At 36.9% G+C, this 26591-nt stretch overlaps 1 protein-coding gene across 1 annotated transcript; it reads left to right on the top strand.

Moving 5' to 3' along the window:
* On the top strand, nt 1-22869 carry FAM199X (family with sequence similarity 199, X-linked). Its single transcript, XM_060137784.1, has 6 exons — nt 1-385; nt 8162-8381; nt 18241-18390; nt 18777-18938; nt 20026-20292; nt 21576-22869. The coding sequence occupies exons 1-6, from the start codon at nt 189-191 to the stop codon at nt 21744-21746; spliced, it is 1167 nt and encodes a 388-aa protein (XP_059993767.1). The 5' UTR covers nt 1-188; the 3' UTR covers nt 21747-22869.
* Nucleotides 22870-26591: the final 3722 nt, after the last annotated feature.

Here is a 26591-nt window from a genome sequence, read left to right as displayed (position 1 = left end):
TTCGAGCAGCCCCTTCGTGCCGCCCGGCAGTCCCCGGGCAGCGGTGGGCCGCGGTGCGCAGCCTGCCAGGGAGCTGCGGCGGGCACACCCCGGCGGCGGCGACAGCGGACAGGTTAGAGTGGGGGCAGGGACGGTCGCGGGAGCAGCTGGGGGCCGGAGAGGGAGCCCGAGCCAGGCCATCTCCAACCATGTCCGACGAAGCGTCAGCCACCACTTCGTACGAGAAGTTTCTAACCCCTGAGGAGCCCTTCCCGCTTCTGGGACCCCCTCGCGGGGTGGGCACCTGCCCGAGCGAGGAGCCGGGCTGCCTGGACATCAGCGACTTCGGCTGCCAGCTCTCGTCTTGCCATCGCACGGATCCGCTCCACCGCTTCCACACCAACAGGTACAAACCTCCGCTGAGGGCAGGGGCAGACTGCCCACACCCCTGCTTCCAGCCGGAGAACGCCGGGTTCTCCCCATTCTGGCCCTCCGCCTCGGGTCTGCGTTTCCAGTCGCCCCCTCCCCCACCTTCCTCCGCCCAGCGCTCATTCCCGGGCTCCTTCCCTCTTCCCCTCCGCATTTCACCCCTGTCCTCCGATTTTCCTTTTGGCCGGCATTTTACTCTCTCTCTTTTCCCCCATTCATCTTCTGACCCAGCGACTCCTCCCTTCCCCCTCCCGCCCCATCTGTACCCTGCGAATCCCAAACCCCAACCCTTGATTCTTAGATGCTTCCCTGTTTTCATTCACCCTCAAAAGTTTAACCCCTTCCATTTCCGGTACAATCCAATCCTCCATAGAGAGGATTTCGGATGGATCAAAATCAAAAGTCGATCTTTTTGAAAGGTGGCACTTTAAAAGCTAGAATCTTCCTTTTCCCAATTTTTAACCTGTCTCATAGCCCTATTTTCACCCCCCAACCCCCCATTTTTTTAGTGAAGCTCTAGGAAACCAGGCGATTCTTTTTTTTTTTTCTTTGCTCTATGAACTCTGCCCTAGCGCTTTAGGCCCTGCCAAAATGTATAAGCTTAAATCTGGAAGATTCCTTCCTGAAGCACATCCTTTGGTTTGCTCCCCCAGTGGAAGGATGCAGCGAAGCTTAGGATGGGCTTGCTTATACAAATTTATTCAGAGGGTGCATCCCCTAACTGGATTTATTGGAAGGTAGAATGTTCTGGAGAATTCTCTCATGCAGGCATTTGTGTTATATCAAATGTGGGGGATTTGAAGATGTTTTACACATACCCCAACCTATAACATAGGTGCATATTATATGTATATGTGTGTATACACACACACACACACACAGAGGCCTGGGGGGGGTGGAGAACAAGGGAGGAGGGAGAGAGAGAGGGATTCAGCTATGGAAAATACTGGAGTTGAATTAAGGAGTCTAGTTCTGATTTCTGGTCCACTTTACAATATGAACACGAACAAATCCTTCCACATTTTAATGACTTTTGCATGCTCCCCCCCAACCCCTTAAATCAATCTACAGAGTTACTAACCTTCTACCAAGTACAAGGAATATATAAAATATGATTCTTACCTAAAAGAAAGTTATAGTCTGGAAACAAGGTGTTACGATTAAATAATCATACAGAACATCGCTATAACACGTGTGAAAAGAAAACGGTAGTAAACTTGTTACAACTGTTCCAAGTCCTCATTGCAAAAATGAGGAAACTGAGGCCCAGAGAGAAAAGACTGTGCCCAAGTTAATAAAACCGAGTCAGGCAAAGCCAGGATTACTCCTTCGGAGCCAGTGATGAAACTTGGAACAGAACTAATGGCTCTAGTGTTATAAATGGTTGTTATGGTTTCTTAGACTAACTCACAGAAGCCCATGATGTGACTATAGCATGAATGTAACATATTTATGAAATCAAGTGTGCTTAGAATTGTTTGCATTGGAAAATAAGGTAAAAGAATACTTATGCACATATTTGATGTTTTAAGTTTTGCAGCACTGGAATAAATCATATACACAGGAAAGTTAAATGATCTCAGAATTAGCCTGCTCTGATCATGAGGGCAAGGGAGTGGGGACAGAGGCTGAGGGTAAGTGCTGCCAAAATGTGTGGGGGTGATGGGGAGTGAAGCATGGTGAATAATACATTTCTTACAGCTTGTTCTGTTCTTTCTCCTCCTCCCAATTTTATCCTTGTGTTTTTCTACCCCTTGTCTTACAGACCTTGGTAGGGTCAACGTTGTTTTCCAGCATGAGGTGGTGAAGATAGAGGGGGAGGTTCTTGTTCAGCCCCAGTTTTCCCAAGTCAAGCATTTTTTCTAGTTACTGCCTGCTTTTTTAAACCCCCCTCTCCTACCCTACTTTTCACAAGGCTTGGAATGGTAGCAGGTCTAGTGTATCTTGCTCTGTACCCTCCTCAGCGGAGATAAGGGGAAGCGGAATTAGCAATTCTTACAGCAGGTGATGTTTCTGCCCTAGGCTACCTTGCTTTTTAAATCTTTTCTCCTTCTGGAACGTTCTGCCTTCTTACCCGCTCCTCAGGATGGCGTTTGAGAGGACCATATGCTTCCAGTCATTTCTTTTCAGGGAGAAGAAAACAGCTAAATCATGTATGTGGGCAAAGTTTAGTTTAGGGAGTTCTTTTATTTTGGAGTTGTATGGGTCACAGCACATTCACCAATTCAAGCAACAATCCAAAACAGAAATCAGATCTGAATAGTTGAGTTCTGATATCGTGCCTTGGGTTTAATCATTATAAAACAAGTTTCATTGAAAATAGAAAGCTTGTCAATGGGTAGGTACTTGATTTACATTTATTTTGCTTCTTCCTTGTTACCTGATAACAAAACTATGGAGATTGTTTAAATAATGCTGTTGATAAGGGCCTTATGATGATGATGATTTTGTGTCTGCTCATTTACTGGACTCTGGGGTATCTATGCAGTCTTCGTTAATCAAGAGAGTCAAGGCACTATTACTTATGATTCCTAAGTTTGAATGTTCGTTGCGTTTAGAGTCACCTGTGACTTAGATTGGTGTGTCACTGGTCTAGGTTCAGTGGAAAATAAATTACATGAACATAGCCAGCTTCCTGAGAATTCACTTTTCTAGGAGTATCTTTTAGGATTTTATGACCAAGTTGGGTTTGTCTAGAATTGGGGGGGAATAAAATAAACGTCAGTAAGCCAAAAAAACTTAAAACTTATTTCATTTTTAATTGAAATATCAATATGGAATATATATATAGTTTTAAGGCTTTTTTTTAGTTTGGGGGACAGGATTTTTCTGGTGTAATTGTGGGTTTTCTCTTAGCATTTGTCCACGGTAACTTCCACTGTCATCAAAAAAGGATATCATTTAGCAAATTGAAAAAAATATAATGATATTGGTAGGTCCTATAATTAAGTTGCGAGATGAAGGAGGTTAGTATGAACTAATCAGTGTGTTATTCTCTTCCTCTTTCAGGAGTGCATCAGTACTTTGACATTGAACAATTGTGAAAAGCATGTGGGAGGACAGTGCCTCACTTTTGTATACCCTATTGGCAGGATACAAAATGAACTACGTATTGTATAAAGCAGTTACTCAGTTCTGTGATTTCAGAGCCCCATTTTCAATCACCATTAACTAGAAAAAGCCCAAGACTACCGTGTGCCTTTTGTTCTACCCACAGTTTTCCTGTCTTGTTAGAGAATTAGAGGTGCAGAAGAGTTGTGAGTACAGGTGGGAGAATCACGTTTCATGAAGTGAGATATATTACAGAGGCAGGAGGAATTTGGTTTGGGGGCTTGTTGTGACAAATTGAGAATGGGGATCAGGCTTTGGAGAACTATTTAGGCTAGAAATGTCGATTTCTAGAACAGAGATTCCAGTAGTGTGATAGGAGTGGAACTGTGGGGTTACAGAGGCTGAGAGAATAGAAGACACTTTTCAATAAATTTAGCAGGGAAAGGAAGGAGAGATGTGGTAATTTGAAAAAAAAAAGTGAAGGTTTCTTCATTTGTTTTTTGCCTTGTTTATTTATTTATTTTCCAAGAACAAATGTTTTAGCTCCTTAGAAGCAGCCCACAGGAAAGAGAGAAATTGAAAATACAAGATCAGGTGGGATGACAGGAGATGGATGGGATTAACTCAGAAGGCCAAATGGAAAAATTAGCCTTAGAAATGACATGGAATGTTGTTTACTTCCCAGACTGTAGAGGCGGTAGGAGGGATGGGTAAGGATCCCAAGACAATGGAGGTCGCTGGGAGGAGAGTTGGAAATTTGAATGAGTAAGTAGGGGGGTTGTGTCATCTGCTCTAACTTGGGACCTTGATGGCCTGTTGGGCTCCAGAGAAGTAGCAGAAGTCAGGGTGGCTGTATGGGGATTCTGGCAGGGAGTCAGTGATGAATACAAAGAGGACTGTTAACTGAGAATAAATGGCATGGATTTGGAATGGCTTTCATCAACTTGACAGTAGGACTGTATTCCACAGTGCTCATTGCCTCGATTCTTATCCTGAGAGGTAATAGGTCTACCTGAGAGAGAAAGGGCTGCAGAAGAATGTATGTGGTGCACATGCTTTTCTTAATTTTAGAAAAATACCACTGAAAGCCCTTCATCTGTGTATTCTTGCTGAAAAGCCTTGCAGATAAATGTTCTTGGCTTTTTATTTTTAATTAAAATTTGGGCAGCAAGCCTAGTTATTGAGTTAAACCCCATTTCATGGATTCTTTTCAACATTTCTTTTAAAATATGGAGAAAGTCTCCTTTGTGAATAATTGCATGGTTATAGCTAGGATCTTAGTGTTAGGTAGTTTTCTCTTAGTGGAATAAGATGTAAGGGCTTTGTAAATTTGAAGAGTTCAGTGCTGAGCACACGTACACAGTGCTCTTCCATTACACATTTGAAACCAACAGAACAGTCTAAAAGCATCTCTTAAATTTCTATTATAAAAGTTCATTATAGAAAATTGTCGGCATATACGAAACTATAAAGACCACTTATGATCCTTTTCACTAAAGATAACAGCTGTCAACATTTTGATGTTGTTAACCGTTTTTGTTTTTGTTTTTTGGCTGTGCCACATCGCTAGCAGGATCTTAGTTCCCTGACCAGGGATTAAACCCCCACCCCCGGAGTGGAAGCACCGAGTCCTAACCACTGGACCGCCAGGGAATTCCCTGTTGTTACTTTTAATGTTATTTCTTTGTACATACATAATTTTAAAAATCAGGATCTGGCTATATATATAATTTGTGACTAGGTTATTTGCAGTTACATTTTATTTTCTTTTTCAATAAATAGCCTGAAAATATGATTTTTAATGATTTTTAAAACACCATTATTCAGATATAGAGATATCATTTAATTATTCCCAGTGTTTTGGGGGCATTTGTTTTTCCTTTTTTTGCTATTGTAATATTGTTTGGACATGTTTGTATATACATCTTTTTTCCAAAATTCTATTTGGGGAAAGGAATAGATTCTTAGCAAGGCAATTACTGAGTCCAAAGGAATGAACCTTTTTAAAGCTCTTTGTATATACACTACCAAATTGCTTTTCAGGAAGATTATGCCAGTGCCAATTTAACATTCCCACCAGCAGTGGATGAAAGTACTTCCTACTTGGTTTTTATCTACCTTGTCTTAAAATAATATTTGCATATTAGAAGATAATAGAATTTTTAAAAAACTCAAAGTACTAGTTTTCTATTTTGTAAATGATTGTTTCAAGTATGAGACCAATTTCCTTGCCACTGTTAATTTAAAAAAAAAAGAAAAGAACAAGGAGCTAAGGCTTCTAAGAATACCCAGAACCTTGCAATATCTGTTATAAAGTTATAGATCTGGAAAACTGAGGAACATCCTGATTTTGCCCTAAGGTAAGAGCACAAAACCAAGCAAATTCCTGACTCCCTTGTCAGTGATGTAATGATTAGGTTATTAAATATGGCTTAGTTTTTAAAAAAGAGTCATTATTACTCATGAAGGGAAACACATTTCTACTAAGTTTTCGAAGCTAAAAAGAAATTCTTATTAAAAACAATTATCTAACAGCTTTTCCTAGTACACATGACACAGTGCTTTGGCACATTGAAGATGCTGACTAAATGTTTGTTGAGTGTGTGAAAGGACAGAACTTTCACTGTAATTGTCATTCACAGCTTTCTATTGCCTTATTGCATGACTGAGGCAATTTGGTTAATTCTACCAGGTTTGTTGATTTTTAAAAAATGAGGATACTGCTTACCTAGCAATCACGTGATGAAACTAGGTAATGTTACAAGGTATTCTAGGATTCTTAGGTGAGTTTTAGGTTTTTGCCTATTTATAAAAGTTTGTTGACTTCTGCTTTTATATTACTGAACTATAATAGTTTAGAGTGTGTGTGTGTTTCAGTACTTTAAAATACTTTACCTTTAGTACAAAGGAAAAGGTGCCATAAAATTGTCAGGATGCCCAAATTTTGTAAATCAAGAACTTTGGAATTAAGATTAGCTATATAAAATAAGAGGGGAAGTTTAAAAAATGAACACACGATTCAGGAAAAAACTGGATTTAATGAAAGGTGAGAAACAACCTAATGATAGGTAATAACAAGCTTTTATTCAGGAAGTCATTATTTTAGTACCTTATTAGTATCAGATATACTAAATCATGTCTTAAGGGTTAATTTCCCTAGGCTACTGCCAAAGCAATGAAGATTATCTCATTAATAATATAAAGCTAGTGGAAATTTATAAGAGAAAACAGATTTGTAGATTTCAAGATAAAAAAATTAAAAAAAATATAACCGTGCAACAAATAATACAGACAAAATGTTAATATCCTTAACATATAAAGAACTCTAACAAAATCAACAAGGAAAATATTAACACCTAGTAAAATGCTGTAGCAAAATAGCTAATAATTATTTTTAATTTTGCTCTTGCCAGTAATCAAAGAAATAAAAATTGATATAAACATGTCTTTCTCCTAACAGCTAGGTAAAATTTTTAAAAATGAAAATTTCGGTGCTGTTAAGGTTGTGGTGAAATGAGCACTTTTATGGACTGCTTTGGGGAGGGCAAATTAGTGCAGCCTTTTTGGAAAAGGCACTTGGCTAAGTATACTGTCACCCTTAGAAGTGTTCATATTCTTTGACTCAGTAATTTCCTTTCAAATAATCTATGTTGAGAGATTATATATATTTATATAAATAATTATAAACAAAACGGTTTCATCTCAGTATTATTTGTAATACCAAAAAAAGAATTGGAAACAGCCTGAGTACCTATTATTGAAGGAATAATGTTAAATAAATTATGATACATTGAATCAGTGGAATATTATATAGGCATTAAAATGTTTTCAAGTAATATAGTTGGGTAAATGTTCAGTATATAATGTTAAGTGAATAAAAGTAGGATACTAATATCTATCTACACACACGCACACACACGCAATGCTGATTCTGTAAAAATGTACATATTCTTGTAGAAAAAAGTGCCAAAACATTATGGATCATTTATTGTTAGTTAGTGGAATTATTGGTCATTTTAGTCTTATTCATCACTCCTTTCTTGTTCCAGCATCTTTGCAATGATCCTGTATATCATTGATATGTAAAAGTTATTTAAATATAAGAAACACTTTGAGCTTCTACCTGTGTACTTTGTTGGTGCTTTTCTCTGCCCTGCACTGGCTACTCTCTTCCTTTAATAATAATAGCTGCCATGTATTGAGCACATTTTATGTCTGCTGAGTGCTCTGTATGCATTTTCATATAATGTAAATAGTAACCGCGTTTTAAAGATGATGACCCAGACTTGGGGAGGATTTGTTTCGCTTCAGATCAAACAGCAGGCAAGTGACAGAGCAAGAATTTGAACTCAGTCCGGCTCCAGTCAGACCGATAGGAAAGTAGAGAATAGTGTATTGAACCCCATATACCCATCATGCAGCTTCAACAATTACATATGGCAGTGTGCTTTATCTATACCCCGACTCATTCCTCAACCCCTTCCTTATAATTTTGAGACAAATATCAGACATATTCATTCATAAATATTTTAGTATGTATCTTTAAAAGATAAGAGCTCTTTTGAAAATAATCACAATATCATTATCGTATCTAAAAATATGCTCATATTCCTCATAAATGTAATAATCGTATCCTATTTGTATCTTAAAATTGTATGGGTTCTGTAGTTTCTGTTGTGATTTCTTTTGTGTTGTTTTTAAGGTGGAACTTAACTTCCTGTGGAACAAGTGTGGCCAGCTCAGAATGCAGTGAGGAGCTGTTTTCATCAGTTTCTGTTGGAGATCAAGATGATTGCTATTCCCTATTAGATGATCAGGACTTCACGTCTTTTGATTTATTCCCTGAGGGGAGTGTCTGCAGTGATGTCTCTTCTTCTATTAGCACATACTGGGATTGGTCAGATAGCGAATTTGAATGGCAGGTAGGATTTTTTTTCTTATATTGCCATCATTACTCCATAAGTAGAAGTATGAATTTCTGTTTTGGTATTTTCATCTCTACCTCAAAGTAAATTTCTCCAATGTTTATTCAGTCCTGGAGATTCTCTGACAGCATTAAGAATTAGAAGAAATATGTATCCTTTATTTTTGCTAACGTACCTTTTAGGCGTCTCACGCTACAGATACCTTTTGTGCATTTTCATGTAATTTAATTGTATAATGTTCCTATTATTATATATCATTAGTACCTTTGTGTGCATTAATCCAAGCAAATTTTCTCTTTACTGATCCTTCATGTCCTTATAGGCACAATACCTTTACATCAAGGTCACGTTATATATCTAAGATCACAAACCACTGCGTAATACATAATTTTTCATTGTTATTAGGAATATAATTTCTCATTTTGTATTCTCTTCATATGTAGAGTTGTTTTTCACCTAACAATGTTTTTTCTTCTGTGGCACATATACCACATAAAATGGCTTTGTGGCAAATTGCACTCATCATAAGGCAGCGTTTCCAAACAGTCTTTTAGAAAATGTAGATCATGTTATGGCAACATCCGTTTTCTTTGTAAAACACAATAACGTTTGAAGAAGCGTTCCTTGCATACAGCAACTGTTATATTCAACAAATACTTGAATATCTACTATGTTTGAAAGCCATCTAAATACTTGAAGTTGTTTTCCAAAGGATGAATCAAACATTTTATTTCAAAAAAATTTTTTTTGATTTATTTATTTTTTTGCAGTACGCGGGCCTCTCACTGTTGTGGCCTCTCCACAACAGTTGCGGAGCACAGGCTCAGCAGCTATGGCTCATGGGCCCAGGCGCTCCTCGGCACGTGGGATCTTCCCGGACCGGGGCACAAACGCGTGTCCCCTGCATCGGCAGGTGGACTCTCAACCACTGCGCCACCAGGGAAGCCCTATTTCAAACAATTTTTATTAAAATATCAAATAATACCAAATAGCATAAAATTAAAAATAAGTCTCCAAGTCCCACTCTTCTGTAGTTACCACTGATAAAAGCTTGTGCAGATACAAGTGTGCTTGCACAGCGTTAAAAACACACAGAGGGACTTCCCTGGTGGTCCAGAGGTTAAGACTCTGCGCTTCCACTGCAGGGGCCACAGGTTCGATCCCTGTTCGGGGAAATAAGATCCCGCATACTGCTTGGTGAGGGCACCCCCCACCAAAAAAAAAAAAAAAAAAAAGACACACAAAAATGGGATCACACTTCAGCCACTGTTTGGCCCTCTGCTTTTTTCAACTACCTGTACTATGTCTCATTCTTTTTGATAACTGCATCATAATTTAATCAGTTCCCTAATGATGAATGTTTAGGTTGGTTTCAGTTTTTTCTTGTTATAAACAATGCTATACTGAAAATTAAGAGGTTTTTAAAGAGGAAAATATAATCCACAGCCCCTCTGTTTTTAAATTTTATTTTATTTCAAATGCTTCTATTTCATATACAGTTGTAAATATGATTTGGATAAAAATTTTTAAAAATTGAGATAAAATATACCATTTTAATAATTCTAACATGTATAATTCAGAGATTTTTAATATATTCACAGTGTTGTGCAGCCATCACCACTATCTAATTCCAGGACATTTCTATCACTCCAAAAGAAACCAATGCCTGTTAGTAGATAGTCCCAATTTCCCCCTGCCCCCATCACCTGGCAACCACTAATCTACTTTCTCTATGAATTTACCTATCTGGATATTTAATATAAATGTACTCATATAATATGTGGACTTTTGTGTCTGGGGTCTTTCACTTAGCATAATGTTTTCAAGGTTCATCCATGTTATAGCATATAGTATTTCATTCCTGTCTTAAGTCAGCTCGAGCTGCTGTAACAAATACCATAGACTGGGTGGCTTAAACAACAAACACTTATTTCTCACAGTTCTGGAGCCTGAAAGTCCAAGATCAGAATGCCGTCATGGACAGGTTCTGGTGAGCACCCTCTTCCTGGTTTGCAGATGATTGCCTTTTGCTGTATCCTCACATAGAGGTGGAAGAGAGAGATAGCTCTGGTCTCTTGGTCCTCTTATAAGGTCACCAATCCCATCACACAGGCTCCACCCTCATGACCTCGTATAAACCTAATTACCTCCCAAAGCCCCACCTCCAAATATCATCATGTTGGGGATTAGGACTTCAAGATATGGATTTGGGGGGTGACAAACATTTAGTCCATAACAGTTCCTTTTTATGGCTGAATATTCCATTTTATGGATACATAACATTTTGTTTATTCATTCATCAACTGATGGATTGTTTCCACTTTGGGGCTGTTATAAATAATACTGCTATGATCATTCAGGTACAAGTTTTTATATGGATGTATATTTTTAATTCTCTTGGATATACACTGGAAGTTGCTGGGTCATGTGATAACTTTATGTTTAACTTTTTGGGGAACTGCCAAAATGTTTTCCAAAGTGGCTGTACCATTGTACATTTTCACTAGCAATACATGAAAGTTCCAGTTTCTCCACATCCTTTCTAACACTTGGTATCGTCTGTCTTTTTTATTATAGTCATCCTACTGTGTGTAAAGTGGTATCTCATTGTGGTTTTGATTTGCATTTCCCTAATGGCTAATGATGAAGAGCATCTTTTCATGTCTTATTGGCCATTCGTATATCTTCTTCAGGGAAAATGTCTATTCAGATCCTTTGCCCATTTTTAAATTGCATTGTCTTTTATTGTTGAATTGTAAGAGTACTTTATATGTGATGGCTACTAGGCTCTTATATACATGATTTGCAAAAATATTTCCCATTCTGTAGGTTGTCTTTTCATTTGATATAGTGTCCTTTAATACACAAAAGTTTAAATTTTATAGAAGTCTAATTTATTTTTTCTTAGGGTTCTGTTCTTCTGATGTCATATTTTAAAAACCATTGCTTATTCCAAGGTCATGCAGATATTTCATCTTTTTCCTTCTTAGAATTTTAGAGCTTTAGTTCCTACATTTAGATCTTTGATCCTTTTGAGTTACTTTTTATATATGGCATAAGGTAGGACTTCCAAGTTCATTCTTTTGCATGTAGATATCCAGTTGTCCCAGCACCAGTTGTTGAAAAGACTAATTTTTTCCTTATCTAATGGTCTTGGTACCCTTGTGGAAATGAATTGGTCATAGATGTTTATAGGTTTAGTTCTGGACTCTCGATTCTATTCCATTGATACATATATCTATCCTTATGCCAGGATATCCTTATCCTTATGTTTTGATTACTCTAGCTTTGTAATAAGGTTTGAAATCAAGAAGTGTGAGTTCTCCCACTTTGTTCTTCTTTATCAAAGTTTAGGATCAGGTTGTCCATTTCTGCAAAAAGGGAAGTTGGAATTTTGATAGGGATTTCATTGAATCTGTAGATCAATTTGGGGAATGTTACTGTCTTAACAGTATTATTAAATATTTCAGTCCATGAACATGGGCTGGAATGTATTTAAGCCTTCTTTAATTTCTTTCAATGATGTTTTATAGTTTTCTGTGTTTAAGTTTTATAGTTCCTTGGTTCAGTTTATTCCTAAACATTTTATTCTTTTGATACAGTTGTAAATGAAATTGTTTTCTTAATTTCATTGTTTGGATTATTCATTGCTAGTGTATAGGAATACAGTTGAGTTTCGTATATTGATTTTGTACCTGCAACTTTGCTGTACTTATGTATTAGTTTTAATAGTTCTCTTTTTCTGTGTGGATTCTCTAGGGTTTTCTATATTTAAATCATGTCATCTGTGAATAGAGATGGTTTTCCTTCTTCATTTCCAATCTGGATAGTTTTTTTTTTTTTCTTGCTTAATTGCCCTGGCTAGATCTCCAGTACAGTGTTGAATAGAAGTGGCAAAAGCAGGCATCCTTGTTTTTTTTCCTGATCTTAGGGGAGAAGCTTTCAGTCTTTCACCTTTGAGTATGTTAGCTGTAGGTTTTTCACAAATGTCCTTTATTACCATATTGAAGCATTTCCCTTTTATTCCTAGTTTGTTCAGTGTTTTTATCTGAAAGGGTGTTAGATTTTTTTGTTTGTTTTTTGTTTTGTTTTGTTTTTGTTTTGCTGTACGCGGGCCTCTCACTGCTGTGGCCTCTCCCATTGTGGAGCACAGGCTCCGGATGCGCAGGCTCAGCGGCCATGGCTCACGGGCCCAGCCGCTCCGCGGCATGTGGGATCCTCCCAGACCGGGGCACGAACCCACGTCCCCTGCACTGGCAGGACTGTCAACCACTGCGCCACCAGGGAGGCCCCTACATTGATTTTTGTATGATGACTCACCCTTGCATTCCTGGAAGTAATCCTAATTGGTCATGGTATATAATCCTTTTAATTTGCTGCTGGATTTGGCTTGCTAGTATTTTGTTGAGGACTTCTGCATCGGTTTTCATAAAGGTTATTGGTCTGTAGTTTTCCTTTCTTGTGATGTCTTTGTATCACTTTGGCCTCATAGAATGAGTTGGGCAGTGTTCCCTTCTGGATAAGATACTATGATAAAATTCTCATTTAACATATAAACTTCTTCATGATCTGCAAATTATTCACTTAATGACTACATAATAGTCCTGGTACTCTAGTATGTCAGAACTTATGAAACCATTCCACTATTTACCTCTGTTTCAGTTTTTTTTTCTATTATAGATAACACAGCAGTGAGCATCTTTGTGTGGGTACTTTTTTTATTTTTCAGTGCCTCGTTTTTAAAAAAATTTATTGAAGTATAGTTGATTTACAATGTTGTATTAATGTCTTATGTACAGCAAAGTGACTTGGTTATACATATATATATATATATATATTCTTTTTCATCTTCTTTTCCATTATGGTTTATTACAGGATATTGAATATAGTTCCCTGTGCTATACAGTAGGACCTTGTTGTTTATCCATCCTATATATAATAGTTTGCATCTGCTAATCCCAAGCTCCCATTCCTTCCCTTCCCTACTTCCCAGTGCCTCATTTTTTTAAAGTGCACACTTAGTATTGAAAATAAGACCACAAGGATTCTTAACACAGTATAAGCAAATGGAGTTCTGATAATTCTGATAAATATTTTTTCTGCTTATTTCATGTGACTTAATTTAGAGTTATCATCCATAATGTTGCAAAATGGCAGGCGCTTTTTAATTTTAATTGCTGACTTCTTCACTCATTTTATGAGTAGAGTGGAAAACTATCCCCGACCACTCACTGTTAATGCACATGACTGACAACACTGAAACAAAAATAAGGCCTGCCTTAGTAATGTGTTTTCCACTTCTGAAATTGGAGTGTAGGTACTCTGTTACCATGGATATTTGCTGTTTAAATATGCTGAAAGGTTTAAAATGCTCTCTTGTCTTTGTGGGATCTCATAATCATGAACAGTAAATTACCCCAGAAGATAATTACAAATTATGTATTAGGATTAATGTAGGCTAAAAATCGACTGTAGTTTAAAAATTCGTATTACCTCTGTTGTGATTAAAATCTGCATCTGTTTAAATCTTTCTTTTAGACAGATGTTTCAGTTACTACTAAAGTAAATATAAATGATTCATAGATTCTCTGGGAAGAGAAATGCTAACTGCTTGGCAAGGCAGGATTTTAACCTTAGAATGAAGTAGCATTTTAGCATTTGAAGTAGCATGAAAACATCTTGCCTTGTTGATAGTTTTCTTTGCTTGCAGTCCTTTTACTATTAAAGATATATTTGACTAGTCTTAGAACTTGAGAAATTATTTTATTGTTGAGCAGGAAAGCATAGAAAATTTAAAGAGTGAGTAATTCAGCTGTCATGCTTGAAACCTAGAGGTACAGTTTGAAATTGCACATCAGCTGTTAAAGAAATGAGCTTACTCATAAAATTTTGCTGCATACTGCAGAAAATATGGCAGAGGTTTGATTTAATTCTCCTTACTTGTCACAATTACTGATTCTAATATAGATATACCAAATATTGTTGTCCATGAAAAATACGAGATGAGAATTATTAAGCATTTTTATCCTGAAATATATTATCAGTTATAAAATGGAAAATTGCTGGTCTAATAAATACACAGGAGCACATACAGTTAATTCTCCTGTATATCTGCAGCTCTAATCCCCTATTTCCAATTGACTACTTGACATTTCCAGTTGAATGACCTTATTATTTAATGCTAGCCCATTATCTGATGCTGAGTCCTTGATCAGTGATGCAACTTCCAATTACAGTGTTTCCATGGGGGGAAAAAAAAGACTCTGCTTTGTGACATGTCTTACAGTGTATTGTAAAATGATTATTGTCATTTCAAAGGACACTTGTACTTGCTTTTCTCATTATCACTGCAAACTCTCCATATCCCAAATTGCATTCTTCTCTCATTCCAAACTACCTGCAGGGCAGGACAGCCTGACATAGTCGAAAGCACTGGACTTGTGTCCTTCTTTGGATGGTGCCACTAACCGTATGACCCTCCCTGGATATCATTTTTCCCTTATTTGTACAATGAGGTGTAGGACTAGAAGATCTATATAACATTACTTCAGGTCTCTTGCCATAAAAAATGAGGTCTTTAAGGGTTGTATGTTAACCAGGGTGGGTTGTATGACCATGAAATGTTGCCAGTTTTCTTCTGGTCTCACATATGGCCATTTGACTATTATCCTTATCCATTCAGTTATCAAATAGTCTTATAAATTGTATTTCATTTGAAAATTTCCCTATCTGCTCCCATTTTTCTTTCCATTTTTGCTTATCTTAGTCCAGGCCCAGATCACAAGAAAAGAGCTTCCTAATTCCAGTCTTTCCTCTATTTTGTCCCCATACTGCTTTTTAACTCATCTTCCCTCAAGACCAATTTCATCATTACTACTTCTACTTAGAAATGTTATTGGTCTACTTCTTCATATCATATAACAGCTCTAGTTCATTTGTTAAACTTTCAAATCCCTAGCACTGATTTTCTGTTTTAATTATATTGGTCTCCTTAACCTCATCCTATGTTTTTTTCTTCCACCTATGGTTTTATTAACTTATTCTCCTTACCTGAATACCTTTTCCTTTTCCCCATGCTGTCATTCCAAGAGACTACCTTGTGAAATTTAACCCAGCCACTTTAGCAACATGAGATATTCTCTGAGGGTTTATGCTCCTTTTTAAAAAGGGTTTAAAACCATGGCAAGGTATAGAAAAAGGGACATACTGCGATTTATTGAGTATCACCCATGTGCCAGACATGTTACCTTTTGTAAATCTCTCAACAGTCCTTTGAGATGGATGACAGTGACCATAACTTACTGAAGACCCTGAAGTTCAAAGAAGGGAACTAACCTACACAAGATCACATGACTAGTGAGCAGTGGGGCTGGGATTTGATTTGAACTCTGTTTGGGGTCTTTTAACCTCTCCCCAGAAAAAAATGGCCAAAGAACCATTAATTGCCTATCTTTTTCCACCCACCCCCCCAACAAACATGTAAACATAATTAAAGGCACAAATTAGGGGGCTTCCCTGGTGGCGCAGTGGTTGAGAGTCCGCCTGCTGATGCAGGGGACACGGGTTCGTGCCCCGGTCCGGGAGGATCCCACATGCCGTGGAGCGGCTGGGCCCGTGAGCCATGGCTGCTGAGCCTGCGCGTCCGGAGCCTGTGCTCCGCAACGGAAGAGGCTGCAACAGTGAGAGGCCCGTGTACCGCAAAAAAAAAAAAAAAAATAGGCACAAATTAAAATGCTTAACATACAGTCTGGCACTTAGCAGATATAGGCTACAGGTGAATTCTTTTCTTAAGTTTTGAGAGTATAGATACTTTGAGAGTTCCTTTCTCTATCTAATTTATCAAAGGAGCTTGAAGTAGGGGAGGCCTTTCATCTGACGAGGAGCATCTCATTTTGTTTTAGGAACCCCAGGGAGATCTTTAACATAGTAATGTCGTGATTTGAAGTTTTTCAAAGGGAAAATAGCAAAATGTTTTACTGACGTTAAAGGCTGAAAAAGAGATGGCCTTCATGTGTGCATTCAGCAATCATTCTTTCATTACACTGACTAGATAACATTTGAGCTAAGGGTGAACAAGAAGTGTTAGTTAGTGAGATTTTAAAGGAAGTCATACAGATTGTTGGATGTCACTTATATGCTTAGATTCATCAATGACAGTCAAAGTGAAAATGTGGTTTTTAAGAGTAATAGCTAACTTGGATAACTTCATTCTAAATATCATGGTCACCTTGCGTAGTGATCAACCCCCTTTTTGTGGCTTCACTCATCTCTTCTATGCAATTGACTCCCCAGTGCCTGCCCCCTTGTAGTTCTCTAAGCTTTAATCTTGTAGCTTCAACTCACGCTAGGTATTTCCATTGATGACTTGTCATCTCAGACATGCGTTTGTTATTTGCTATATTTATATTATAGCACAAAAATTATATGTTTGTGCTATTGTATTATCTTTCCAATTAGAATATAAAGTTCTTATGTAAGGACCATGACTTAGGCTCCTTTGGATTCCCTGTACCTGTTACAGTGCTGTGGGTACAATAGGAGGCCAAACACATGTGATTGCAGTAATCTGCATGGATAAAGTGGCTTTTCTTTTTGGTAACTTCAAAAGCCTAGTAATCACCTAGAGTTCAGATATAATTGCAAAGTCTGTAGAACCAAAACAACAAAAAGGTGCTGTTTTGTACATTGTAAAAATGAAAACATTATTTTTTTTTAATTTTTATTTTTTTGTGGTACGTGGGCCTCTCACTGTTGTGGCCTCTCCCGTTGCGGAGCACAGGCTCCGGACACGCAGGCTCAGCAGCCACGGCTCACGGGCCTAGCGGCTCCGCGGCATGTGGGATCTTCCCGGACTGGGGCACGAACCCGTGTCCCCTGCATCGGCAGGCGGACTCTCAACCACTGCGCCACCGGGGAAGCCCGAAAACATCATTTTTGAAGATTGTTATGTACTCATTGTAGAAGAAAATATTTTATCTTTCTGAAAAATGACTTAAACACATTTATTTAAAATTAAATCCATTCTGACTTTTGGAGGTGATGGATATGTTTATTACCTTGATTGTGATGATGCTTTCATGGGTGTATGCATATGTCCAAAGTCATCAAATTGTATATATGAAATATGTACAGTTCTTTGTATATCAGTTATAACTCAACAAAGCTGTTAAAAGATTAAATCCATTCTAACTGATTTTTAATAGGCAGTATAAAATTATAGCACATATTTTTGCTGATTTGATTTTCTGTGTGTTAGGCTTCTTGCTTTCTCCTTTGTCTACACGTTGTCTCTTGCCATTTTTTTCCAATTTTTCTTTTATAATACTTCTGGTCTTTAAAGTATTTTTCTTTATATTAACAACATATTTTAAATTAGTTTAATTGTCTCGAGGTTATGAATACAGACATGAGGACAAGGGCCATGATTTGTCTTTATATTGGCAGTATGTCTAGCACAGTGTCTGGCAAAGAGCCAGGTGGTGGCAGATCACTCAGGTCTCTTGAGATGGAGTCTACTGCTCCTTATTCATTATGCTGTGTGGGTCCTAGCCTACATTCACATTATGAATTTAAAACCTTAATGATGATTGACTCTCAAGTTAGCATTTTAACAAGCCTTGATTGTGACTTTAAGCTTTTGGAAAATATCTCTCATTGAATAAGTGACTGTATATACAAAGAGTATGTTGATGTTGCTGCTTTGTCTAAAATAGGAGTGGATCAGAGTTAATGTCTTCTGATTCTGTATTTGTCATTAGTCTTTTATTAAAGTCATTTTTAATCAATACAAAACATGTGGCATTTACATTTTTTTAAATTTTTCTTTCCCTGCCCCCTTCTCCTTATTTTTATAAAGTTACCAGGCAGTGACATTGCCAGTGGGAGTGATGTACTTTCTGATGTCATACCCAGTATTCCAAGTTCACCTTGCCTGCTTCCTAAAAAGAAAAACAAACACCTGAATTTAGATGAACTTCCTTGGAGTGCAATGACAAATGATGAACAGGTAGCGATCTCAACATTCTTAATTAAAAGCATATATGTGGGGGACTTCCCTGGTGGTCCAGTGGTTAAGATTCCGTGCTTCCAATGCAGGGTATGTGGGTTTGATCCCTGGTCGGGGAACTAAGATCCCACATGCTGCCTGGTATGGCCAAAAAACAAACAAACAAACAAAAAACACATATATGTGAAGCTTGATTTATTGCCTATTTAAAGCTACTGGATAAATGTGGATTGCTTAGTAAATATGAATTTGAGTTCTAACTAATTGCTTTGCAGGGAACAAATATAATATTAAGTGCTTCTGATATTTAAAACATTAAAAATTACACACTAAAAGATCAGAGGTTTTGGCATTGATCTTGTTTATTGTAATTTTTCATCATTTAGGTGGAATATATTGAGTATCTGAGTCGTAAAGTCAGTACTGAGATGGGTCTTCGGGAGCAACTTGATATTATTAAAATAATTGATCCTTCTGCTCAAATATCCCCTACAGACAGTGAGTTTATTATTGAACTTAACTGTCTCACAGATGAAAAACTGAAGCAGGTATGTAAAGAAAATACAGATTGTACAGCTATTGAAAATACCATTGTTTTATAACATGTATACTTGAATAGTCATATGTAAATACATAAATAATTAAGGTCAAAATCACTGCTATGAAATGTGATATTAGAACATGTGGTTTTAAGAGGTTTCATGTACATCTTACCTGGCTGTACCTTTCTGGGACCATGTGGATCTAGAACCTGCTTTTTAGTTATGCAGGTTTTGAAACCTAATTTCACAATTTTAGGGGTGGTTAGGCTAAATTATAGATTTATTCTAACTCAGTTTACAGAAGACCAATTGACAGAATCAAAATATTGATTATTGAGAGCTGTACTTGAGTGAACACCTGAGCTGGGGGATTTGAATAGTCTTATGCAGTAATTGAGCCTGGCTAGGGTAAAACAATGAACTTTCCTTCTCCTATTCTGAGGTACACATTTCTGGTATCTTCTAAATATAGGCTTTACTTCTCTTTCTCTGATACATAGCTGAATGAGTACTTATGTTCTACTTTTTATTTTTTTGCATTTATCATGCTTTATGAATAATTTCTCTCAGTATTTCTCTCAACAGACATACTATAATTTTCTACATTCCAGCCCATTTTTCATTAGTATGGTAAATTGATGCCTTGCATTTGAAGACAGGTACTGTGGGCCCCTAGCTAAGATCTAGGAAACACTCTAATCTTAGATATAATCAGCAGCTTACTTAAATCATCTTAAGGTGCAACCTTTAAAAAATGCCTACTCTTATGCATTTTATTTTATTGTTAGTTTCTATTTGAGTGTTATTTTCTTATAATCCTAAATTCTATAGGCTAGTAGCCTTCCATTTACTGATTATATTTTATATGCTTTTAAAAATCTAACTCCATAATATCTATTCTAGAATTTTAAACATTGTCAATTTTTCTGGTACTTGTTTCTACATTTAGAGATTTCTTTTGTCTTTATATTCTACCTGTGTGCATCTGTAGCACATTTGACAATTTTAAGTACAATATTCTTCTTTTCTCCATTATTCTGAAGGCAGAATGTCGAGGAACAGCAGTAACCAATTTTTGTCTGTCTGTTCCAAGGTCAGAAACTATATCAAGGAGCATAGCCCTCGCCTACGGCCTGCAAGAGAGGCCTGGAAGAGAAGCAACTTTAGTTGCGCAAGCACCAGTGGAGTGAGCGGTGCCAGTGCCAGTGCCAGCAGCAGCAGTGCCAGCATGGTCAGTTCTGCAAGCAGCAGTGGGTCCAGTGTTGGAAACTCTGCTTCAAACTCCAGTGCCAACATGAGTCGAGCACACAGTGACAGCAACTTGTCTGCAAGTGCAGCAGAGCGGATTCGGGATTCAAAAGTAAAACGTCTAATCAATACAAAACTTTACCTTTCAATATTAACATTAGTATTCCTTCATATAAATTTCTTGAAGAGTTATAATTATCCTGCTGTATAGATGCCTGTGGGATTTGGTTTTAATTGAACAAGCAGGATTCTCTCCTATTGATCAAAGCCCTCTAGGCTGAGTGCTTTGAAATGCTGTTTTAACCCACAGCCATATTACCTTCAATTTTATCTGATTTTTATGTCTGTTTTAAGTAAGATAAATTGATGGAAATAATGAGTGAGTCTCAAGATTGCAATACTGACTGCAGCTTACTACTAAGCGGATCTTACTATGTTGCTGATGTTGCTGTCTATTAGCTCCTAAAAATGTTCTGTATGTTTTTTGTGTGTGTTAAATGTTTTCTTAATGTTTTAATCTTGAATGTTTCTTCTTAGCTCTTTTTAAAATGTAATCATGCTTTCTCTAATTTCTGTCTACTCTTCTGACAGTTGAAAAAATTCTGTATAATATTACTGGGCACATAAATAAGAAGTTTAAATGTGTACAGAATGGTTCTGTGATGCTTAGCAGGGGAGTTCGGTTCCTTGCAGTGGCGACAGTGTGGAGCCAACTTATGGATGATAAGGGTTTCTCTATAACTCTGGGAACCCAGTGGTGACAAGGATACACAGTGATTTCTTCCCTGATTCTTACCAAAGTAGCAGAAACATAGCCAGCTTTGTTGGTTGCCACGTGTTTTCTTTGGATATGTGGTCATTCCTTTTTGGCATCAGTTTGCCAGTGACAAGGAATAGAGTACCCACTGGGTTTCTAATGGACTTTTAAGATGGTATTTGCTTAATATGAAAAAGACATGGTTCTTTCCCAGCCATTGTAAAATTGCTAGTGCTTTTGGATGAAAGGCACCTTAAAAGCATAAGCATTAGAGATTTTGACAGTGTTCTCTATATTTGTATTGAGTATTGTTCATTACATGTTTCCTCTGCACTGACACCAGTGTGCCTTAATTTGATATAAAAAAGTCTTAGAAATGATTGGTTGTCCATAACTAGTCAAATGATAAGTTTCAACCCTTCCTTATAAGAAGATTCACTAGTCAAATACCATTGAAATAGAATCTTGAAGAATCGTTTTCATGTCTAAGCTAATGGCTCACTTACTGGAACCAGGATTGTACTGCAGAGGAATTTGAACATCTCTAATCAGAAAATATAGAATTTGATCCATAAAATACTCTGGGTTAGATAGGCCAGAACTGAACCTTACTGATTTAGAAATTTTTATTTTGACAGAAGCGATCCAAGCAGCGGAAGTTACAGCAGAAGGCCTTACGCAAGAGGCAACTGAAAGAGCAGAGGCAGGCTCGGAAGGAGAGGCTCAGTGGGCTATTCCTTAATGAAGAAGTGCTGTCCTTGAAAGTGACTGAGGAAGACCACGAAGCAGATGTAGATGTTTTGATGTAATAAGGGTGAATTTATCAGCATTCTTTCTAAGCATTATTCTATCTTTATTTGTTTACATGCATCTTGACCAAACTTTTGTTGGTTAGGGCTGTGCTGATGTACTATTCATAATTTAGGTCTGTGCTTCTCAGCAGGTGGTCCTCAGACCAGCAGCTTCAGCATCAGCTGAGAAGTTATTAGAAATGCATACTCTTGGGCCCCACCCCAGACTTAGTGAATCAGAAATTCTGTGGGAGGGGCCTAGCATTGTGTTTTAACAGGCACCAGGTTATTCTGCCACACCCTCTAGTTTTAAGAACCACTGATTTAGTAAATGTTTTAACTATTTAAACTTCAGGGTGGTTAAGTGGGCTTTTTCAAAGACTAGTACTTTTACAGTTTAGAAGACTTTAAGGTACTGCTGACAAATAGTTTATTATGTCAGTATACATATGTAGAGATCATAATTCAGTTTCCTTCTTAATGTTATGATTTCTTAGTTTAGTTTTTCTAAAGGGCCATAGCATAATTCTCATTTCCTAGTGGACATCTTTTTTCCAGGTTGGGGTAGGGTGTGGATTGCTGTTTACAATAGTGCCTTCATTAGGTTTAGTTCTATCTGTTTTCATTAATTATTAACTCAAAGGTGTAAAAACAGGCCCTGATACCTTTCGTTAGGTTTGTTTTTGTTTTTCACTTTATGTAAATTCAGAATCCTTTCTGCAAGTGATGACTACTGAGAAAATAATGTTACTAGTGGCGAATTTTAGACATGATGCTATGTTGATTAATATTCAAAAGGAGAAATCAATTAAGCAAAACAACCAATTCTACTTTTCCACTGCTTTTTGAAATTTTAGGCTGTGAAACTGCCTTAAAGGCAGAAAATATCTCTATCAAGTTCTTTTGTAGGTCTTTTTATTTTCAGCACAGCTCTAATTTTTAAATATTTGGTGTAACAGCTTCTGGCATGTGAACAGGTTAATGTTCAAAATTAACTAAAGAAAACCCTTACAGTTCTGCTAAACTCTATAAATCGCTAGAAATACACTGAGCAGTGAGATATAAAAAAAACTTAGCTTCTTGGCTACTAATAGAACTCTAATTTTAAATGTGAAATCATGGAGTCCCTTTAAATGTTTTCATGGAGAGTTTGTTATGAACATTAGAAGTAGTGTGATTCCTTTTATTTTTCCACACATCTTTAAACATTCACATGGGTTAAAAAAAAAGGAAACTGATACTACTGACAATCAAGCTGCTTTCTGACTTTCATAATTTTCTTTTTGTTGTGGAAACTTGGGAGGTAATCATAATTTTGTAGGAGGAGTTGTAATCAATACTTTTTTTTTTTTTGCGGTACGCGGGCCTCTCACTGTTGTGGCCTCTCCCGTCGCGGAGCACAGGCTCCGGATGCGCAGGCTCAGCGGCCATGGGCCACGGGCCCAGCCGCTCCGCGGCATGCGGGATCCTCCCAGACCGGGGCACGAACCCGTGTCCCCTGCATCGGCAGGCGGACTCTCAACCACTGCGCCACCAGGGAATCCCTAATCAATACTTTTTTAAACTCTAGAGTCAGCGGTTGATAGATTCCTACTTTTTTTTTTTTACATTGTATCATATCAAGTAACCTGTTAAAAAGATTAACAACTTAGATTCTTAATTCTCAGTTGATAGAAAGGCTTAACCTTTTCTTACAGTCATGTGTTTTGAAATTTTGATTTTATTTTGGTTCCTCAAAGGTTAAAGAATTGAAACTGAGGGAAAAAATTGATATATTGCAGCTTTGCTGAGGACTGTGGTATGGTTGTAACATTTCGAAGACTACTAAATTCATACTTTAAATTTTTACTAAAATAAAAGTATATACAGTTATCAGTTGGAGTAGTCCTTCTGACTTTCCTCCTACCCCCTCTTTGTGCTTCTAACTAGCTTAGAGGGCCCAAAGAGAGCTTGGGGATAGATCCCAGAATATTCTGAGGAAGACAGAAAGGGTCCACCTCGTTGTTTTCCCTTCCAAATATATGAAGAGTAAATGGAGAGAAGAGCAAATACAGATGAATTCTCTACCTGCTCTTAGCAAAAGCAAAATTCCAGGGAAGGATTGCCTGTTTTCTTTACCTACTCTTCAAGGAAAACAGGCTACTTTTGGAAATCATAGAGCAGCATTTATCTATTAAATACTTAGAAACAGTTTACTTGACAGTGACCAGTAAAAGAAAATCCTAATAAGACCAATTCCTCTACTCTCCCAACAGTCACATAGTCTTATTACCCTAGATTTAACTTAAGTCACTATTAAACAAGTTTACCAAAGCACCACAGAGCCAATTTTTAAAGTTTATAAAGGTTTGAGTGTTTATAGTAAAGTGCGCCATGAAATTTTGTGTAAACTGGATGCGCTGTTTTTACGGTACCATAAATTAGAGATAGCTCGTTAAGTTGGCTTGGAAGAGATTGAAAGAATGAAAAGAAAAGAAATTAAGCAACTTGGATTTGCTTATGATCGAAGAGGGAGATTACAAAGTTTTTCTCTACCTAACCCCCCCCTCAAATAAACAGCAGAAAAAGACAAAAAATTCTCGTCTTTGTTAATGTGCTTTCCTTTTTTTTCGGTTTTATTGCCTCTTGTAGGTAATTCAAGTTTGAATTATTTCTTTCTTGGAATAAGTAATAAATTGAGTCTGGTCTCCTTCTGAGTTCAATTTAAAACAAATCCAACTCAACATTTATTTCTTTTTAAATATAAACCCCAACTAACCAATTAATAAAAATGTGAGATTTATTTGCTCCAGTGTCAGTTCTCATCTGTAGAGAGTTGATGTTGGAGCAAATAAGTCTTTCCTTTTAAAAATAAGCCTTCTTAACTGAGGGCATGATAAAAAATTAGCCTTGTTAACTAAGGGCATGATAAAGTCACATCAGATTTATCCAGAAACATTTTATTAGAGATCTTGTATGTATGTCAGTTATATCTCAACAAAACTGGAAAAGAAAAAGATTTCATAGAAGCCTGTCAGTCCCTACCACAGCTTTTAAAAGTGTGAACCTTGAATTTAAACAAAATGGCATGTCTTTTTCCACAGTTTTGCAACGGAGTTAAAGTAAGACAATGTAGTATAATGTGTAGTGGAGTATAAAGGGCTAATTCATTCTATCCCAAGAAGAACTTAGAGTAAAATAACTTTTTTTTCTTGAGACTTGTCTCATTTTTAGTTAGGTGTGTTGGCAGTTTTGTCCATTTCGTCAGTCCTTTGGGTTAACTAGATATTGCTGAATTAATCCCAGAAACTGACTTGTAATTTGATGACTCCATGAATTGGGTGGACATTTCATTTTATTTAGCTCTTAAAAGTGCTAAAACCCCTCATGAAGGAAAAATTTTAAGAAACTATTGTTATAAAGGTATCCAGATTCTGATGAGCTTTAAAAATTGTGAAATTGATCAAATGTCTTCATATTTAAGCCAAAAATGTTAGTACATGACAAATATAGAAGTCTTGTTCCCAGGATTCTCTAGCAAAATTTTTTGTTTGTGGCTTACTCTATATAGCCTCATGTGCCTTAAAGGTGAACTCTGTACTTTTCGTCAATATCAGGCTTTTCCAAACTCAAAAGTAATCTAAATGTTTTAATTCGTTTTATAAAATGCCCATGCTGTTGGATATCAGTAAGCAAAGGCATTAAGTCGAGCTACGTAATCAATGATAAGAGTGTATAACAAAACAAAAACCTTCAGATCTCAAGTTTCATTTGCATAACTTGATTTTTGGCCCAGCTAGATCATGGAAGAACATTGAAGTCAACTAAAGTATAGCTTAATGTATTCTTTTATCTTTTCCCCTGAAAAAAGTCATAAACCAGAATACTTTTTTTTTTTTTTTTTTGGCTACGCTGTGTGGCTTGCGGGATCTTAGTTTCCCGACCAGGGATTGAACCCGGGCCCTCGGCAGTGAAAGCACAGAGTCCTAACCACCGGACTGCCAGGGGATTCCCGAGAATACTTTTTAAAACCAGATAACTCTGGAAAGATAATTTTCAAGGCAAAAATACTTTCAAGAACAGAGATTATATGGCAAGTTGATTCTCTTGTTAACTTTAGGGATTCTTTGTATTCATTCATGTAATAGCTGAACATTCCTTTTCCCTTTAACAAATTACCTTTTAGCACTTCTATCTAGAAGAAAAAACGTTTGCTTCAAATTGGGAGGGGGTTACTTAAAGTCAGTATATAGTATGAGATGGTTGATAGGAAAATTTCCAGTTACATTCAAATAATAGTAGTGATGTTGATTACGCTGACATTCAACATGTCTAAACTTAGAGGTAAATTTAATCCTTAAAAGGACTATTAGGTAGAAAATAAGTATTTGTATACACATGTACTGTGGTAATTTTGGATTCATTTTAAGTCTGACAAAGTAAGATAAGTTTTATCTTTACAATGAAATTATGCTAAGTAGCAGGAAGTATCTGAGAGATATTTAGACCTAGGCATCCCTGTCAGTATCTGGAACGTAGCTCCTTAGAAATGCTTAATTCTTATTTCTTTGGAAAATAACTTATTTACTTATTCCAAAAGGCTTAGAAGGAACTATGAAAATTCCTCTAGGTTAACTGGCTATTAAGAGTAAGAAGTCAACTATACTTTGATAAAATTTTTTTTAAGGATAAAAAAGAGTAAGGAGGTTGCATGGTATAGCTGAGTTGACTCACTAAAATTTTATTTTCATATTTTTTCTAATATTAAAATTATTTGTTTTCAGCCCCCCTTCACAATTATATTTTAAATTAAGGTTATTAATGTTGTAACCTAGATCACATAATGGTAAATTAATTTTTAATTAGATATTCATACTGAACTTG

Source organism: Lagenorhynchus albirostris, chromosome X (genome assembly GCF_949774975.1).
Source record: "Lagenorhynchus albirostris chromosome X, mLagAlb1.1, whole genome shotgun sequence".
Lineage (NCBI taxonomy): Eukaryota > Metazoa > Chordata > Mammalia > Artiodactyla > Delphinidae > Lagenorhynchus > Lagenorhynchus albirostris.
Note: the sequence above shows the minus strand (reverse complement) of the source record. Positions and strands in the feature narration are given on the sequence as shown.

Coding starts and splice junctions, on each gene's coding strand:
- FAM199X (XM_060137784.1), top strand. CDS start 189: ATGTCCGACGAAGCGTCAGCCACCACTTCGTACGAGAAGTTTCTAACC. Junction 386..8,161: donor CACCGCTTCCACACCAACAG/GTACAAACCTCC, acceptor GTTGTTTTTAAG/GTGGAACTTAACTTCCTGTG. Junction 18,391..18,776: donor CAATGACAAATGATGAACAG/GTAGCGATCTCA, acceptor TTCATCATTTAG/GTGGAATATATTGAGTATCT.